We start from the raw sequence: 19,866 nt of genomic DNA, 5'->3' as shown, positions 1-19,866 counted from the left end.
ACCTTCCTTTTAAATATTTGGAGTTCAGTGACAATTTTTTTTTTGTTCTGAATCCATTGAAAAATATAGTTAGTAGATATCCGTGTGCCTGTGTTCCCTGTGTCTTGCTTTAGCATATTAGATGAATGTTTTATGTAGCCTGCTATAAATTCACCTGTTAAAAAGATTTTATCGTACTTTGAAATGCCTTAGTCTTAACAGCTACCTTTGTACCCTAATGGTATGCTAGTAAATGTGCATAGGAAGGAAAATAAGCTAAGGCAAAATAGGGAAACTTGCATGTAGCGTCCTTGCTTTAGTAGCTCTCGGAGATACTTTTCCTCTGCTTTCTCATACACTGCAGCACTGGTTTCATCCAACTCACTGTACATTAGGAACAATTTAGTATCATTTCATTTAAAATATGCAAGCTTTATATCGGGAGTAAATGTGTAGCCACAAGGTAAAATTAAAAAAATATATATTAGTCTCATCATTAAAAAAAGCCTTTAAAGTTTCCATTATCCATTATGTCAGGTAGCAAATATCTTCTCAATGTAACTCCAGACATTAAATCTGTCAAGAGGCATGCAGTAAAATAAATGTCTGGGATACCTTCATAAACAAAAATCTTATTTCCATAATTCATACAGCTGGCTGGCATTTATTGGCACGTCAGGTGCAATGGGGACATTTCAGGAACATTAACATGTACAGCATCATTTGTCAACAAAGCAACAATGTAAGCAAATCGTTCAGAACTCATACAGATTTACAGCTTTCTCTGCCAGCTGCTAATTACGGTGTGCTCTGCCTATTTGGTATGGTCTTTTTTATTGGAAAATGACAAAGGGGTTATGGTATCCCAGTTTGGAATATAGATGCGTTTTTAGTAATAATATGAGTGGTAATATGACTACGCAGCCTGGAGTTTTGATCTAGTTGCACTAGTCTTATCATTGACCGGTTTTGATTGATGAAGGACAAAGAGAAATTCACAGTGATATTTACTTACTGATAGAAGTAACCTCTGCAAACAAAGAAATAATAAAATATCAGAGAGGGTGGAAAAAAAAGTATCCTTGCTTTAGTGTTGTTTTTTTCCCTCCTGAACATGACAGGGAAAATTCAGTCCTCACTTGAAAACCTGATCTGTTTATTTAGCGACGTTCAGCAAGCCCTATACATTGCAAACTGGCAAGTGCCTTTTGGACGTTGCCGAATGTACTTCGATAAATAAGAATTAAACTTTCAGCATTTTAAACAATGCAAAGGTTAAATAAAACCTGACAATACCGTCTGTAAGGGCCGACATACGTGTAATTATCTGCTTCCAACATCCTCGGTATCTGTCTGTCTTTATTTCTCTCCCTTTCTATTTGTTCGGGGGCGTGTGTTCATGTATGTATGTGGTTTTGCAAGTAAATGACAGCAAGTCAGTTCTACTTTTTATTTCCAAGCTTTGGCCAGTTTGCATTTCAATCTCGTAAAAATATAATTAGTAGAGCTTTATGCTTCAGATGTATAAATTAAATACGCTTTCATAATTATTATACCTGTTATTCAGCCAAAGGTAAGAGGATTCTATTAGCTAAATACATATTTAGACACCTAATAAAATTCCTTATTCAGTTCTATTTCTTAGTTTCAGTTCATGAACAGTAACCACTATTCTGAGTTAAGATCTTGACCATTTAATTTTTAAGAAAAAAGTAATTAGACTATATTATGGATTAATCCCTTGCCAATTTTCATTTTTTAAAGCAAAGTAATTTTAGACTTGGGAACTACATAATTTTATGTGAAGAAAGTATGTTTTGCCAACCTTATTAAAATCTTTAAAGACCATATTTTCTATAGGCTTCCAAAAATTATCCCACAAAAATGTGTGGGTGCACCCATCTGTACACATGAATGGGCAGCTAGGAGGATAATTATCCACTTTTGCATGTGCAAATGAAGGTGTTTAAGCGCAAATTAGCTGACCCCCAGATTCTGCTGGTGCGTTATGCAAACTGATTAGTAATATTTCCTTGAATTCCGTAATACCTGTTAAAATCCCCAAAGATTTTTAGAGACAATAACAACTTTGCTGTAAAATATCTGAGATTATAACGTCATTTAAAATGTTACTGATGCAACAGTGAAGCGAGGTGTAGCCTAGGGCCAGTATTCGGGTGTTATTTTGGTTATAACAACTGTATGATCCTTTCAACGCAATAAACTCCACTGGCTCTGGCTCCGGAGCGATTACTGTCTGCCACTGCTTCTCCAGAAGCAAAATGCACATGTTCCTAGAGGAAAAACTAGTGCACCAGGATTATAAAAAATTGACCATCAATCTAAGTTTGTATGAGCAATCACAGCTGCTTCCAAATAGAAGTTATTTTGTATTAGAAGCAATTTACCCATCTGGAAGGACAAAGATATTTGCAAATGTTGAAGTGACTGACTTCTAGCAGAAGCTTTAAGAAAGTTAAAAACCCAACTACTTCTGAGGTGCCTGGCCTCGATTTCAGATCTGGAAATGTAAAATATGTTGAAGAGCTCTTCTAAACCATGAGGAAGTTCACTGGCACCTTGGCTTTGTGCTCCCTACCTACTGGTGGGCTCGCTCGCCACCACCCCGGCAGGCTCCTTGCCCACACAGCTGCGCAGCAGTTTTCTAGGAAAGGGGAGCAGTTGTAAAGCTTATTAGTGGCTGTATTGCCTCGTTATTATATAGCATGCCTATTCTGGGAGAGCAGGCTGTCTGGGAAGGGGTGAACTATGGGGATGAACATCAACAGGGGCTTTGCGGGATGAAGGAAGAAGTTGGAAGTGAGAAGAAGGGATGAGACGTAAGGTATTTGAGGGGAGGTGAAATTTCCTGCATGTGGGGTTAAATTGAGCCTTCAGGCTGCTACAGGGTCTTAGGGATAATAAGGAAATAAGTATTTAAAACAGAGCGTAAAAAATAAGGTTGATAATTTTGGAATTCATAGTTACCCCCCATGTGACAACACTATGGAATGTCCTGATAGACCAAGACCATTTAATGGAAAAATAACTTTATACTCCAGTTCAAGATTGTTTGAATTTACTTTACTTGTAAATTTTTTTCCGTTTGTGTTCATGTCTTTGTACATTTGAAGAGGAAATTTAGGCACTCCTTGATCCACAGAGATCGCTTTTCTTCCTGCTCCCTTTGATTCCACTTGCCTAATAATAATGGGCATTATCTTATATCCGTATTTAATTTTATTATGTCACTAGCATTGCAAGAAAAGGATGTTCTTTTCAAACATTGTAATGCATTTAGTATTTCACTAGTCATCAGTTAAATCAATTTTTCCCTTTATTGGATCTGAATTATAAATCAACTAGTCATTGTATGGGATACTGTATATGAATGTACAGTATATCATTATGATGTATCCTATAATAATGTCTCTTAGACATGAAAACTAAAGATGGTGGTTTAAAGTGCTGAGAGAGAAAAAATTGGAAACATCTGTTAGTAGGAAGTAGAGAAGACTTTTCATTAAAGTTTGTCAAGTGTATTTGATAGGAAGAACACACACTGGGCCGTATTCTGCCACCCCTTACATACATCCACGCTGGTATCCAGCGTGTTATTTCTGTCTCATGTAGAAAAGCCAATATGATCAGAGTTATTAAAAAGCCGGCTCTCTACTTCGGGTAACGCACGGTACAGCCGCTCAAGAAATCCGAGACCTGGGGCAGGGCGAGGATTCACAAGTTTTATGGAAAAAGCGATAGAGCATATTACAATACAGTCAGTGTCTTGGTCTTCATCTGTGCAGGGGTAATGACAGCTGCGTTGCTCTTATGCTGAGTATGTCAGCAAGCTTGTGCAGAAGAAGTGGTGTGGGACAGTTTTATGTAAAAAACCTCTTATTTCCACTTAACCAATATTTTCAAGAAGAGGAAATCTTCAAAATGAAACAAACAAAATAAAAATGCGAGGAGGTCAAAGAGGAGGCATTTGGAGGCATCTAGTTAGCAGATTTCACCACCCAAAGTGCTGAGGACAAGCTGGCAAAAACAGGGCAAAAAGGGCTAAAAATCTTTAGCTTAATTGTACTGGAATCCATTTAAACAGACACAACTGTCTACTTAGGAAAGCTCAGCAAAGGGCGTTTTACACATACGCAGGGACAGCGCTGGGTGGTGTCCGCAGCAGGGATTTCGGCAGTGCTGAGCCGATGGGTAACTGCTCTATTCGCACAAACCCTGCTCGGGTGCAGGTACTGCCAGCACCTCCTCGCAGCCTTGTCCTGCGGCTGCAAGAGTTCTTGCGGGCATGACGAAGAAAACACCATAGCTGCACGCTCGCCTCGTTCACACATCATTTTTGCATACTACCAAAGGCATGTATGGATGTGTGCTTGTGTGTGTTTTTCACTCTATAACTGCTTAGCACAACATGAAATACCTCCTGCGTCCCTTGGAAGAGCACCATAAGCACGGCACGAAGCCTTTGCAGCTGTCCAGCTGCAGCATAGACCGCTCATACCTCCTCCTGCAGGTGTAACAGCTTAAAAGCCAATATTTCGCCTTGCCTTCGCAATCTTTTCCCATTTCTTCCTGCACTAAGTGGTTTCTGAGCCCCGTCGTTTCCATGATGATATCCAGAGCTATAAAATCAGATATAGCAGTTGCAGGGCCCAGCACGAATTACCCCCGAGTCAATAAAAAACCAGAATATTGTTTATTGATTTGGTCTAGCCTGTTGTGTACTCGATGGAGAACAAACTAATACAAATAAAATTAATCAATTGGAAGCTGGCTGTGGGCCTCAATGAGTCATATGAAGTAGGTTTCTGATATCCTTTATCATCACGCACGGCCAGTGAAACAAGAGCGCTACTGTCTTCTGCTGGCGCAGACAGTTACCTCAGGCGATTCTGAAAAATGCTTTTTTCTTATTTTTAGACCTGAATCAGCCCATGCCAGTAAATGTATTCTTGCGAATACAGATCCTACTTTGTTGTAATGCCCATGGGAAGGCGGTAGTGTAACCTGTTTGGATGCAGCTGCAGACCACCTGTAGAGAAAGTCAAATTAGGGAGAGACCCCACTGTTCTTTGCATTAATGCTTTTTGTGTTGTGGCTTGACTCCCCCCTCCCTCCCCCTTCGATGTATCTTTCTCAACTGGGGAGATAGAGAGCACATTTTAAGGCCTTCTGTCCCTTTAAGGCATCTTGTGATTGAAAGAAGATTTGAAAGACTGTAAAAACTCCCCAGTCACCAATGAGTGATGGCGTGCAAGGAGTCTTAACACTTTTAGGATGACTTTTCTTCCTGGTCTTCCTGCAGGTTTGGGGGCTGTTGGGTTGGGGGCAGGGGACTGGTGTTTCATTCTGTGCTTAAAGGGCATTTAAATCTCCCTCAAGTAATCTGCATGTAAGAAGGACCTTCTGAGTTGAAAAAAGTGGTTGTCAAGAATTAAAGCCCTAACTTGCCACACTTTTTATTCCATTGTTTCTAAATAAAAGACTCGGCAAACAAAAGAAAACGGAACAACTCTAAGTGAAATGCCTACCCTGCATATCCCAATGAAAATGGGTGTGATCTCACTGATCCCGCTTAATGATACTGGAATTCCCTTTACATACAGGTTTGTCCGAGTTCAGGACAGATGGAAAATTATGCACATAAACCAACCTGTTTGAGGAGATTATGAGTCCTTGCTATGAGAAATAGTTTTAGTTAGAGCTCCTGCTATCTCAGTTGCAACTGCTTAACGCTCCTGCTATCTGTAGCTTCTCAGTAGATTAAGCATTTATTCATTTACCAGGTAGTATTTTGTTGCATAATGATGCAATAATCTACCTTATGTCACATAAAAACTGCCTGTAATGAATGGAATTGCTTCTTTTCACCCCATTTCTTCACAGATTAATCCCTCTGTTTTACTAATCGTTGACGTACTAGTTAACACAGGCAGAATTTGTAGATGGAGGTAATGTCATCAAGCTGGAGGTTGCCTCGTTTTAAATTCCTTCCTCTCAGTGGTGGTGTCAATGTTCACTGCAAAGACAGTGATGATACTGAATTTAATTGGTATTTATGTGTAGGGTCATGTGTACTCTCCAAGAAGTTTCTGTGTAACTTTTCCCTAATTGAAATTAGATTGAAGTGTTGCTGTGTACACTGCGACTTAATGGTGACAACGTTGAGCCAGCTTCGAAGCTCAGATGCATGGCACGCATCCCAAGAAATCTGCTATGATGCTCCCACATACATCTATGCATATTTTTATGGTACAAGAGACATAAGGTGTGGAAAAGGAGCAGTCTCTTTAAGGGGGATGTGGCAACCCTATCTGCCAGTCATCTTGCCTCTGCTGTTCTATTCCTTTTACAGCCATTCTGCCTTTCTGGTATCTAATAACATCTTTACATGCGTGTTTAATGTCTGCACAGCTGTTAAAATCCATGGGAAGGTGAGAGGCCGTAAAAGTAATGGACCAGTAGCACCGGTCCTTTGTAGAAATGCTTTTTGTCTGATTTGGGGATGGATTGTTCACCGATGAATGGCCGCCTTATATTCTAGATAACATAATACATGACCAACATGGTCTGCAAACCATTTTGGGAATCGGTCTGAAGCTCCCAGCTGCCGAGCAATGCGAGGGCCCAGTGCTGCCGTTGGCTATAACAAGGTCTCACCGTGAAATACCTGCAGCGCCGTATTTTGGCCCAAGGCAAGGGCAGACCGGTGCACCCTCTCCTCCGTAACATATACAGAGAGTATGGAAAGCTAACTTCTCATGGGTGGAAGTGTTTTGACTGGGATCTTAATTTCCAGCGGCTCATAGAATTGCAATGTGTAATAAGCAATGTCCTTGAACATTTTTCATACGCTTCTAAGTGACTCTCTAAAAAGCATTGGTTTTTCTTGTAAAAATCATTGAACTTTTTAAGGAAAACGTAGTAGTCTGGGTTAGTAATCATCACAGTGCTCTAAATACTAGTGGATAATTAGTGACTTGAATAAATTAAATGCATTTCAGGTATAATAGCAAAGTTGAGGAAAATCGCCAAATATTAGCAAAGCTCCAAAGTCTAACTACTTTGTGTTACATGCTGTTTTAATGACTACGATTTTAAAATGTGCATAATTCCAAAGAGATCACATGTTTCACATAATAAAAATTACTCTGACATAAAATATATATTTTCTTAAAAAGTACTTGTAATATCAAAAGGACTGTGAAGTATTAGCCATTTAATACAAATTTATCTTTTCTTGCAGATGATTACATTTTCATTTTAATTGCTCACATTTCCCGTTCTGATCTTAATGTTTTATAGTAGGCAAGACATGCCACAAAGAAAAAAAAAAAAAGATTTTATTTGTTAGTTAACAGTCTTCAGAAGTCCTAATTTGGCCAATGTGTTCTGCTGCAAAGTCTTGGAATGATGTCTTGCAGTTTCAAAAGTGATCTTATTTGGCTTCCCAGAAACTATTATGCCTGGAGGATGCCATGAGAACAAGGGCTGCCTTGTTAACAAGTAGAAAACTCTCAAAAACAAGATAGGATCCTGATATAAATCATAATTTAGATGCACAGAGCTATGTTCACAACCACAGTAATGTAATTCATTTACATCTAGTTATTACTTATCTCCACCCGAACTACTAAGTTCAGGAATGCAGCTGCCTTGTGCATTGTGATTTGTGGGGGTTAGGGAAGAATGACATCACCAAATTTAAGCACATTACCATGCTGACATAGTGGCACCTTGTTTTCCCTTCCGCAGATAGAGCGGGGATTGTGTGCTACCCCCCATTCTTCCAAAGAATACCTTTTTTCCCCTTTCAAGCAGCTGCTATATGAAGGGTTGCAAATGTCACTTCAACTAATGATGAATGATGCTTGACCCTTGGACCTGTTACTATGAATTTTATGCAATGCTAAATTAATATGAAAGATCTCTGCTAGAAGACTTCAGCTATTATGCATGCAGCATAAATGATATGTTAAACAATCCAAATTTTTTTCTCATAACCATGGTAAAATGCAGAGCTGCTTTAACGTTTTGATGTGTATTTCCACTTAAGATTAGTATCTTTTAGTTCTAAAAATATTTTTGGTAAGCAAATCAGTTTGTGAAAAACATTGTCAAAAGGGCAACTGGCCCACATGTCTTTGTTGTTCGCGTTTGAATATAATTAATTATGTAAAGCAATAGTTAGTGGGAGCTTAACAATTAGTAGAATCTGTCAAATAGTCACACGGAAATTACTAACTAATTGAACTACTGGTCCTTTATTGTTTCAGGAAGCAGTACAGAGTGTCATTCTTTTATCTCATAAGTTCGTTATTATCGCACATCACATTTTTTTGAGCAGTATATGCTTCCTAGTAGACTAATACATAAATAACCCTCCCGGTAATGTCACAGTGTGCCAAAGTGTTTGAAATAAAAACACCTGTTTTAATTAGTATTCAGATTTGTGCAGTTAAAAAATGATAATCCTCTTGCAGTTATATGACATTTTTAAAGCTTTGATTTTCCATCTGTATCTTATATTATGATGTTTCAGGATTGTCGTGAGTTAATTATGTTAACTTCGGAAACATTGCTTGCATTTAGAATGAAAAACTTCAGCTTGAATAGCCAGGAAAGCAGATGCTATTTTTCTTGTCAACTGCTTTGTTTTGCATTGCCTTGAAACTTTTTGTAAGATTCTGTATCCAAAAGGAAGTATAAATCTCCATTTATTTGAAATGTTACCCTAATCTAATCAATATTTAAATATATTTCTTGTGGGAGGGACCTGAATGTATCTCAAGGAACCAAAGATATGAAAATCTCTTATTTTATGTTGAAATCTTCCTGTTATTACAAGTCCATTTACAAGACTGATTTGGAGGACAGGAAAACTGCATGCATTATAAAGTTTAAAAATTGTTTCAAAGCATACCTTTTCTCTTCTAAAATGCTTGCCTGTCAGTTTAGGTGGAATAAGAGGAATTAGAATTATTAATCAGAATGCACATCAAGATTAACCCTGCAGAAGGGAAAGGTAGGCAGAAATACACCGTTGATGCAGCGAATCTGCATTGCATCCTATCACAGAGCAAGCGAAAATGCAAAATATGGATGTGTGCGTGAGATGGAGGAAAAGGCATGATGTTAGGAATGATTTGGTGGAACGCGAGAGGCCATATCTCCTCCTGCCACGTGAGACTGCGAGGCGTGTGTGGGAAACGGAAAACATCGTGCCACTGAGTCACCCGTATTTCATTACACCCCTTCTCTGCCAAGGAGGAGCCATAAACATTGCCAAGGGTGTTTACATGTGCCCAGGAGTGCTCATGCATCTTCTGGGGCTCATTAAGAGAAGGTATAGCTGTGTGCATGGAGTTGCACGTGGCACGGTAGATGGAGTTATGCTTTTAAGCCCACACTGGCCTTGAAATGTCAACACTTTGGATAAAAAGAGCCAGGCAAGGTCTCAAACGTTTCTGTGTACGCAGCCCCTTAATTCCACCAGTCACGCAATTACATGCACTTCATGAACAAAGGCTTGATCACAAACTTGGGGCTTCCGTATTTTTAAAAGCATCATATTCCTCAAACAAAAGCTACTTTCTTCGTCGTAAAAATGTCAGTGTTTGTAAGCAGGCACTGTACAAGAGAAGCTAAAATGTGCAGGCTAACCCATGCCTGGATCAGGACCGACTTTAGTATCTGATTCTCGGCTGGCGTGGCTTCAGAGCGGACGCACCTCTGAAGTTGATGAATTTGTACGAAAAAAGTGCACTTACCGAGAATATTCCCTCTTCAGGGTAACATGTGATTCTCAAAATGCATAAAAATATTTGAAAATTCATGTTATTATTAGGGCTATTATTATCAAAGGACATTTCGTTAACATTTGAAAGTCCTTCAGTGCACTTGAAGATATATTTGTTTTAGCAACTTATATAATCCCCTCCTGTTTAAAGTTTTGTTTTAAACACATACAATTATCATCTCATATGCCCTGATTCAGTAAGCACTTAGAAGCATTCCTATCTTTAACAGCATAGCTAGCCCTGCTAATATCCACGGAATGGAATTAGAGCTTCAGATATTAGCAAAAAGTAATGCAAATGTGAATTAAGCAACATGGTTTTGAAGTAAGTTGACTGAGGACTTTCTATTTCTTAGACTGAATGCAAAAGTTTGACATAAAAAAAAATCAAAGCAAGCATTACTGATATTAATAATAATTTAAAAGTATATAAAGTTGAATATTTTAGGCTGGTAACTAGAAGGAATTAGGCACTAAAATAACCTTCCAGTAAGGATAGTGAAGAAAAATCCTAACAGCTTTTAGGCAGAGCCATCAGCAGAAATATAATATATAGAAACATATAGAGAAAGATAGAGAGAGATATATGTGGACATCTAGAATGAGACCAGTATTGTGGTTGCTCAGCACATAAGTCACATTAACTAAAACCCATTAATATACCTGCATTGTAGAATATAACTATTTCCAAGCTAACGAGTCATTGGCATGTATCAAACATGGGACTTGGCTACTGAAAACTCTTACTGCCTCGTGTCTGTGCGGGAACCTACATGACATGAAGCGATATCCTCTGTCCTATATTGTGTCACACATCATATAGTTGATAACAAATTGTCACGTCAGATAACAATTCCAGCGAAAATTTCATGATCTGAACTAGGTGATACGAAGGACAAATTATTCTTATGACCCAAACGCAGGCCTGGGTTGTCTGGCTTGTGCTTTTCAAGACAACTCACTTTATGGCTAATAGAGAAAATAAGTAATGCCTAAAGGCAAGGTGGAAGTATTAAAGTGCTAGTTTGAAAGTATTTAACAAAACTGTCCTTTCATTTTGAATAACTTGAATAAAGTGTTTAAATGACCTCTTCCTAACCAGAAGAGAATATAGAGAAGAAATTAAGCTTTATTGGTAAATTAAAGCCCAAATCCCATGGTTGATGAGTGATATGGTCTGTTTGAAATAGTTACACTTTCAGACTTTCTCTTCTACAATCAGCGGGTGGAGACCAACATAATCCAATTAATTGTAATTCCCTTTTGTGGCACTGGTACAGTGGTGAATGATATAGTAAGTCCATTGAAGTCTTATCTTTGGTCAGATAATCCAAATGGATTCATATTATGAAACAGTCCTTTATAAAAGTTCTGATGAACAGAAGTGTTTTGACTTTAGTGAACCAAAAGATAAATTCTATACAAAATAAAATGTTTTGTCCTTGACATTAGCAGAGCTTGTATATACCTGATTTCGTGTAAGAATACTTCTTTCAGCTGGCTTATTTCAAAGAGCCCTTTCATTATATATATAAAAAAAATTAGCCAGAATTTGTTGTCTGGACATCCTACAAACCTGTGTGTGAGAACAGGCTCGCATGTACAAGTAATCTTTCTTCCTGTAAGTAGCCCAATTAAAACAAATGTGATTACAGATGTAAGGCATATAGGTATAACATTCTGATAATGGTTTGAATTTCTGTTTTTCTAATAAAACAATAAATTAATATTTCCTTGATAATCCTTATAACTGTACACAAGTAATAGATACGTGCTCCTTTTCAGAATTGCAAGTAGACTAGGGGAATTGCTTAATTTTCGCTCAGGCTTTGATCTATTTACATTTGGAAGTCATTTACATAACGGAAGTCATAGTGATCTTTATTGTTTTGCTAATTATTTCCTTTGATTATTGAAACTCACTCACTGAGGCACAAGCCCGTTGTTACTGGGGTCAGTCCCTATAATTTTCTTGGCCATGTGCAACAAGTAAGGATTGGGTGGTATTCTTGGTTTTTGATTTGTTCTCGTACAGACCCTTTCGGTTTAACAGTCACCGGAGACAGGACTGGTTTAATGCATCGCTAGTCTGATCTAGTGCTACGCGTTTTGTATTTCTCCTTTCCTTTAAACTTGTCCACAGCAAGCCTCTGTTACGGCAGGAGCGTTTTCACTTGTACCATGTGGAAATCTCGTATTTACTAAAGGATACTGAGATACCATTTTGGGGAGACAACACACTAGACCATATATTGAGGTCAGATCTTTTCAGAGTGTCTCAAAAATACTTTTTCACCTTTTTTTCCCCCCCTTAAACTGTCTGGCTGAAATTTAATACAAAAAATTTTTTACCCTTTGGGGTACATTACGTATGAAATAATTTATGACCCATGAATCACAAGTAGGCAGTGAGTTAGGTTTCAGATAAGTCTGCCAAATATTACAAAACGTTGTGTACAGATTTTTGGACTATGAAAAGGCTTTTGACAAGAATGGAACTAGAAGCAGCGTTAGAAACAGCAAGAAGGGGAAGAACAGAAGAGCTATATGACAGAATCCTAAAGCACTCTGAGTTAGTGGCACAATTAAAAAGATAGGAATAAGAACATATTTTTGAAGTATGAAAATGGGACAGAGAGTCATTGTCCAATTCCTTTCTCTATTAGATCTTGAGAGCCTTCAATTTATTTAAAATGTAGATTTGTAGACGCTGATACACACAATTCTGATAAAAGACCTGACTGTAAATGGAAAAAAAGAGAAAGAAACCTCTAAAATTAGATTGCAGAGAAGCTTACTGGAGAGCAATTACACAATAAAAATGTTAATAACAGATTTGAAGTTGGAAGGGAGATATTTACCTTGACTAATATATGTATACACAACATACAACTAAGCGAGGAAGCTCAAGTTGAAAGCAGAATTCAGAATGGACTTTTGCCTTTGAATAGTAAAATGTATCATGAAAAGTAAGTTCCTGATCTAGGCAAGTATTGGGTGTTTGTGTTCTGCAGTCTAGGGTATATGAAAGAGAAATACTAGCATCCAGCTAGAAAATGGAATAAAATCCATTAGCTGGCACAGGGAAATGAGAAAGTCATTAGTCTGGTTCAGAGTAAAGAGGGAAGAATAAGCAGAAAGGAAAACAACATAAAGTGTGCTTTAACTACTAGGAAGAAGCTGAAGTTACTGAGTAGAGAGAATTACGCAGAGGACACAATCTCACCACCGTAAGGCAAAAGTAATTTTCACTCAGCATAGCAATTTAATTTCTGTGAGTCGCAGAAAGTCTGCCAAGCCCCATCCTTGTGCTTGGGCCACCCTGGTGCTCCGAAGCTGAGAAACCTCTGCACCATGGGAGGTTATGAGCTGGGTGGGAATTCCTCCATGCTCTTTCCTTGTCCCTTTCTTTAAACCCTTGAGGGTATCTGAGTATTTATTTGACCCTGAAGGAAGGAAGGACTAATTTGGCCCCGCGGGTTTCAGTTGCTCAGGCTAGGTATGCCTGCTCCTACTCTTCGTTAATAAGTCACCTCCAAGCAAGTGTCTCAGAAGTATGTTGATCAATCTGTAGACAGGCGGTCTATTTATTCTTCGTGAACTTTCAGCTGCGTTTTGAGGGGAAATATTCTATATTTAAAATTACTCTTTTTCCCATACGGAATGGTTGATTCAGCTAAATTTAATGAATTTTAAAAGTACTTGTAATTATAGTCCTGTTACTGTAATTATTGCTTCAAATCACAATGATAGAGCAGGCTAAGTCAAAACTAATATCGCTGCCACCTAACCCCGCAGCAGGTATTTGCAGTGAATGAGGTATAAGCATATCCTAGCGAGGATACCCGTTTCTGGTCACCAGAAGGATTCTCCTTGCAGTACCACTGTGTATTTTTATGTCCCCACTTTCAAACATCAACCGATAGCATAGAAATCTCCCCAACGCAATGGCGTCACTAGCTGACCACTTTTCCAAACCTTTGAACTACTCTGCATGCTTTCATGATGTACCATTTTATGAACTTCTCAAATGTACCGGATCTTTTTCACAGAAACAATGAGATAGTTCATCCCTCTCTTACTCTGCGGACTTCTGTGGAATTATGCAAAGATGAATATGACCCAGTGTGTCCAAGTACAGAAAACTTTTATTTTTCTGGCGTAGATTGAGATTTAAGTTAGCAGTACTTGGTTGTTGCAGAATGCCCCCAGGTCAGTGAGCTGTCATTTAAGAGAACTGGAATAAACGGTCCTCTGGATGCACATAGAGCTGTTCTGCTTTTTAGCTTAAGTTGTTCCGTAATTCGTGCCTGGGCTCCATGGAAATGGGCACTCAAATAATAAACAAATGTTCAGGCGTTATAACATCATGACTTAAATTTTCTGTTAAAAGGGTGTGTCGCGTTCCTCTAGCAGAGAAGGACTAATGTATGCAAGCTTTATTTTGCTGACTGTATCCTTGATAATTCATCAACGGTAACATCGGATGGATTCAGCAAAAGCTGCTTAGAAATACACTGTATACAAAATGTAATGATTTGCTTAGCTGAAATTTTCTTTGATTTGTTTAAAAAATCTTGGAAGTGAAGTCCAATGGGCTGAGTTGCAGGCAGGACAGTGGACCTCCCAAACCTAGCAAGGGAGACGGGAAGAAGAATTACGTAGCTGGGAGAGAATTTGCAAAAATCTGGTTGAAAGAAGAAAGTATTTCTTGGCATGAGTTGAGACTTCTGCTGTACTATTTAATCAGAGTTCAAGGGATTGCATGCACTTTGGAGTGTGTATCTAAAATGCACTGTCAGGACAGGATTTACTGAGGGGGAGGAAGCTAAGCATCATGTGCCACATCGCCAAGGGGCAAGCTCCTTGTCATATGATGAACAAGAACCTCCACCACCTCGCAGCATCCCATTGCTGTGTTTTCTCCAACATCTCCGTGCTCTATTACTGCTCTAAATTGAGTGTGATCACTTTGAAAGAAGCTGTTTGTCCCAGTATAGCAATGCTTCGCAATAATTGTGAGCTCCCACCGTTCCTGGGGGGGTAAGAAGGCTGCTGCGTGTCTGCGCTAGTGATCAGAGAAGCAGTGTCTTGCAAATGCAAGTACAGCTATCAAACACACATACCTCTCAGTGTATAAATTAATATTTGTGCTGCCAGTCATGAGAAAAGCCCTCAGAAAGGGGTTTAGTGAGGGCGTGTGCTGAGGACTTATGCAAGTGAAGAACAACTGCTTGACCCTGTTCTTTCTTTTTTTCTTATCAAAGACCATGAATGACCAGCAAATTATTTTTGAAGAACACAAAAATTAAAAAGAAATTTTTTTTAAAAAAAAATAGGTGTCTTCAAGTTTGAGAAAAAGGAGGAATGACTCTGGACAGTTTGTCTTTTCCCAGTATGTGTAAGAGGAATTTTCTTTTCCTCTTTCAACCACAGGACTCTGTTTTACAGCTCTCATTAGTAAATTGCCACTTGGGAGGAATGAATCCAGCAAGTTGCCCAAGCTTCCAGTCAACTGGGAATGCATTGTGCACACCCAGCTCTTCTGCAAAGATTTTGATGCGAGGGAAATTGTACGCATTTGTTAACAGTGCTGGGCAGGACTTTCTCCAGGGGCCATCTCCTTTGGCATATGTGCTGGCCACCGGGATGGAGCCTCCAGTGCTCTGAGGTTTCACGCACCGGAGCTGAGGGCTGGTCAGACCCCGAGTGTCAGAGGTTTATAGGGGAGTATAGAGGTGGCAGCTGTCACGTCCGAGCGCCCTCCGTCAGGGCATTGCCATCCCAATGCTGCCGAGCAGCAGGGGAAGGATGAAACAGGTAGCGATGTTAACAAATGGGTTTCAGCGTGAGAGACAATCAAACACATCTCACCAAAGTCTTTAAAAATATTTTTGAGGCCAACCTCCATAGCAGACCGCTCCTAGCTGTGGCAGGAAATTGATCTCCACGTGATTTGGGGTCATCCATGAGACCGTTTGCAGGAAGATGTAGCACCCTAAGTGAAGTACGACTTCTGAACGTGGTGCTCCGGGATTTAACGGCAGCATGGGCAAAAGACAGTATATAACGGGGAAAATACTTGTATACATTATCTTAAAAGAAAAATGAACAAGCAGTGCTCTCAGACAACTGCATTTTGCGACCAGAGACTAGTCTACACACCAGGCAGGGCATGTGGTTAGAGGAACCACATCCATTTTCTTTCAAAGCTGAGCTTGCTGTACTGCCTTGGTTGAATTTTCACATTTTCTGTCTTTTTTTTTTTTTTTTTCTTCATTAGCTGATCTTTCCATAGATTACTTTCTTCCTTTTTGGATAAGGATAACCCTATGACGGTATGCTTAAACCAAAGATGAACTCCTGTTTGGTGCTACTGCAGACATTGCGAGTGCCATTACAAATGTGTATTGCTGAAAAGGCTGATTTACTAAGAATAATAAGATAGTAAAACACACATTCCCTTCACAATTGTATTGTATATTGATTTTTTAAACTAATAACCTTGACAGGTGCCCGCACTATTTTTTTTTTCTTTAATGTGGTCTTTATATTTTCAGCCCAAGTATTAGCATAAATTTTATGGGATTTTCTGGGCATATTTTTGTCTGTATCTAAGATATATGATATCAACTGGCAGTGATGGTTGAACTAATCAAATACTACTGACAAGTTAACGCAAATTTTTAGGACTGTGAGATTTTGAGCATCTTCCCAGATACAATATCTCCTGACTGAAAGCAGTCCTTGACTGTCAAGTTTAAATACCAGATTTGGGACTTAATCTTTATGTAAGCAAAGCACCCCAATAAAAAATATGTCTGAGTAAAGCCAAAAAGTCAGGTCCTTCCCTTAAACCTAGCCTGAAATGCATGTGTGTGTTTGTTTATGGCCCTATCGCCATGGTATGTGAGCGATTCCAACCAGTGGGAACCAAATGAGAGTCTTACACTGAATGGACTTCTATTTTCTTTTTAATTTTTTTTTTTTTGACTTGGCATTTGTTCCTTCTAGCAAACATTTTTAAAAACTCTCTTATTGCTAGAGGGAAAATTGACACCCTTTGCTTTCACGATGATACATTCCTAACACGTTTCCTTGAAGAGCTGGAAATGGTGCAAAAATCTGGTAAGATAAGTCTCTATAAAGCCTTAGAAGTCAAGCATTCCACTTTAGACATTTAAGACAAATGCATGGCAAAAACAAGTTGTTTTTTTTTAAGGTTTCTACTTAAAGTTCTGTGCCAAAGCTACAGTACTTATACATTTTCTAAATGTGTTTTAAGCAATAAGTTGTACAACATTTTTAGAACATGTGTTAAGCTATTTCTCTAAGAATGAAGCTCTTAACAAAACATAAGCACTCTGCATGAGATCTTAGCAGCAAAGTGCTTAAAAGATAAAGTAAGAATTGGTACCATGGGAAGAACACCAGCTGTAGAGCACACAGGTCCATTATGAGAAGTATGGTAGTGGGTAGGGAGAAAATGATTTAATCAGGAGTAAAACCAATTTTATTATAAGGGCACGCAGGGGGTGTGGCACCATAGTGAGAGGGACATTTCAAAATATCTGACAGATTTCAACAATGTGAAAACCCACCCTGTTCTTTAAAGTGACAGTAAACCCCATCAGGTCTCTCTTTTTGATGCTATTGTTAACAGTTGACTGTTTAAAGCTGGCCTGCTAAGATGCTGTCGATCTAGTTCAATAGTGTGTGGCAAAATAAAAGGCTAATTGTTGAAATACGATCAATCAAACATGATCTCAGAGTCTAAAGAAGATCCCCTCTGGTAACTCATTTGAGATCAAATCATTACTTTTATGATTGAGGTAATTCAATGGGAAAAAAAAAAAAAAAAAAAAAAGGGGGGGGTGGGGGGTGAGGGGGGCTTGAAACCAAAGAAGCAAGCAGGACAAGTAAATGAAATGCACAAGTCTGCCTTTGTTCCAGCTTTGTCTCACGTTACCCCAAGTTAAGGAATTGGGTCCATTCCTTTATTTGTATACATTTCCTGAATCCAGAAATTTAAACGGCATTTAATAACATTTATTAAATAAAAGTTGAAAGACGACTCCATTATGAATAAGATTTTCTGTCCAAAAGTAAACTCTATAGTGAGAAAACTATTGCATTAAAGTACCGGGGATCTGGAGTTGTGGGTGTCCATGTGTCTCCAATAATTTTACCATTTAGTTTAACAACAGTTCAATAAAGAGGCTGCTCTTGAAGCCAGCTGAATTGCTAAACATGAAATTTTAGTGACGTTTAGTAAAACATTTCAGTATTATGTTGCTTCAAATCGAATTTGTTCAGTAGTTTTCATGGTTGGCCCCCAATTTGCATTCAGACTGAAATTTTCTAAAAAAGAGAAGCATAGCACATGTGAAAAAGAGTGAACTCCATTTCTGGAGTAACAGAACTTGGAGAAAGTGTGTGTCATATTAATTTGGACTAATAAGGATTTGCACTTTCCTGGAGTTTTATATGGATTATGATCTCACTGTTTATCACGTTCTAACAGTATCACTCTGCTAAAATTAAAAAGAAAAAAAAAACAAAACCAAAGAAAAGTAGAATAATCAGCCAATCTTGTTTTATTTTTATTAGAAACTCTATTTTACATTTAGTTCCTTTTATATTTAAATTCCTTAGCTCAGTCTAGCTTCAAAAGAAAACATTTTTTTTTTGTTTGCAAAACAGTTTTGTAAGCACTTGTGGTTCGTCTTTAACGTGTTATCATTTTTGACAGCTTTGCATAGCCTAGGTAGGCCAACAGGGGTCTGTCTAATATTGTTGCTGGGCAAATCTTCCTCCCAGAGATGAAAACCAAACAAAATATTTTTGAAGCAGTAAGAAGGAATTAATATCCTTTCTCTCACAGTACTCTATTCCTTGCTGACATTACATTCAGGCAAAAAAAGGAGAAAAGCGTTACCCATTATTCCCTTGTACATAGCAAGGCTAACACATGTAAAGCAATAACTCATTTTCTATTGCCATGTTTAGCATATGTCTCCTGTTGGCTCAGCAAGGCCTTTAGGCCGGTCCCTTGAGCCGGCCATCGTTGGCAACTCTTAGCCCCTCGGCCTCAAAACCAAATAGCTTTGAATCATGTTGAGCTGTGATGCTAATTTTCATACTGATGCATTATGGGAATAAATGTATCTGACATACTGTGTCAATGGTACTGTCTCTTTGTGTCTCTTGTTTTTTGTTAGCTGCATTCCTACAGATGGTATTCCATTGAAAATGTTCTCTTCCTACAAAAAAAAAAAAAACAAGGAAAAAAAAAACATGCACAGCACCAAACCTCTAGGTGCAGAAGGCTGTTAACGGTTGCTGATGATAGTAGGCAAACATTAACATAATAATTAGTGTCTTGTAATTGTTTCATTAAAACCAGTTGTTCCATTTCTCCTCGTGTTTTCCCAGAAGAGAAGCTGAATTTGGACGACAGCCAGTGGGAGGACATCCACGTTGTCACCGGAGCACTCAAGATGTTTTTCAGAGAGCTGCCTGAGCCGCTGTTCCCATACTGCTTCTTTGAACAGTTTGTGGAGGCGATAAGTAAGTACATCAGATACAGTAGAAGCTAGTGAAATAGCTTGTTATATAAAAACAATAATAAACTTAAAAATAGAAGAACAGAGGCATCTCAAATCTGACGTACCTTCCATTACCCGTGATCCTGTCTTTTTATTGTTTTTGACTGCCTTTTATCTCCTACAGTATTTAGTTATTTAACTGGAGAAAAAAAATATCAAATTATTGATCTATAAATTTTGTATATGCAATTTAACTGTAGTGCCTAAAATGGTTTAGGAAAGGAATTAAAATGTGTATGTATTCAAAATATGCTAGGCTGATAATCCATATATCCCCAAACACAAGAGAGAGACTAATAATTGTGAATCATGTTAGAAGGGGCTGTCTTTATGTTAATCAGAATGAAATGCATGTGTGTTGTTCCACAAGGTTGCAGACTCTTGCCTTGCCGTGATCACAAAAAGAATGCAGAAACATTCATGTTCTCATTTTCATATTTACCTTTGCTTTATTTATTTTTT

The 19,866-nt window shown here is 38.4% G+C and overlaps 1 protein-coding gene across 16 annotated transcripts in view; it reads left to right on the top strand.

The window, feature by feature from the left end:
- Positions 1-19,866, top strand: part of ARHGAP15 (Rho GTPase activating protein 15) — a 345,294-nt gene that overhangs the window by 264,373 nt on the left and 61,055 nt on the right. For all 16 annotated transcript variants that reach the window (XM_064451021.1, XM_064451016.1, XM_064451019.1 and 13 more), the window contains one exon: positions 19,232-19,366. In XM_064451021.1, coding sequence (XP_064307091.1) covers positions 19,232-19,366 — 135 coding nt within the window. The remainder of the gene's footprint in view (positions 1-19,231; positions 19,367-19,866) is intronic.

Source organism: Phalacrocorax carbo, chromosome 5, assembly GCF_963921805.1.
Source record: "Phalacrocorax carbo chromosome 5, bPhaCar2.1, whole genome shotgun sequence".
Lineage (NCBI taxonomy): Eukaryota > Metazoa > Chordata > Aves > Suliformes > Phalacrocoracidae > Phalacrocorax > Phalacrocorax carbo.
Note: the sequence above shows the minus strand (reverse complement) of the source record. Positions and strands in the feature narration are given on the sequence as shown.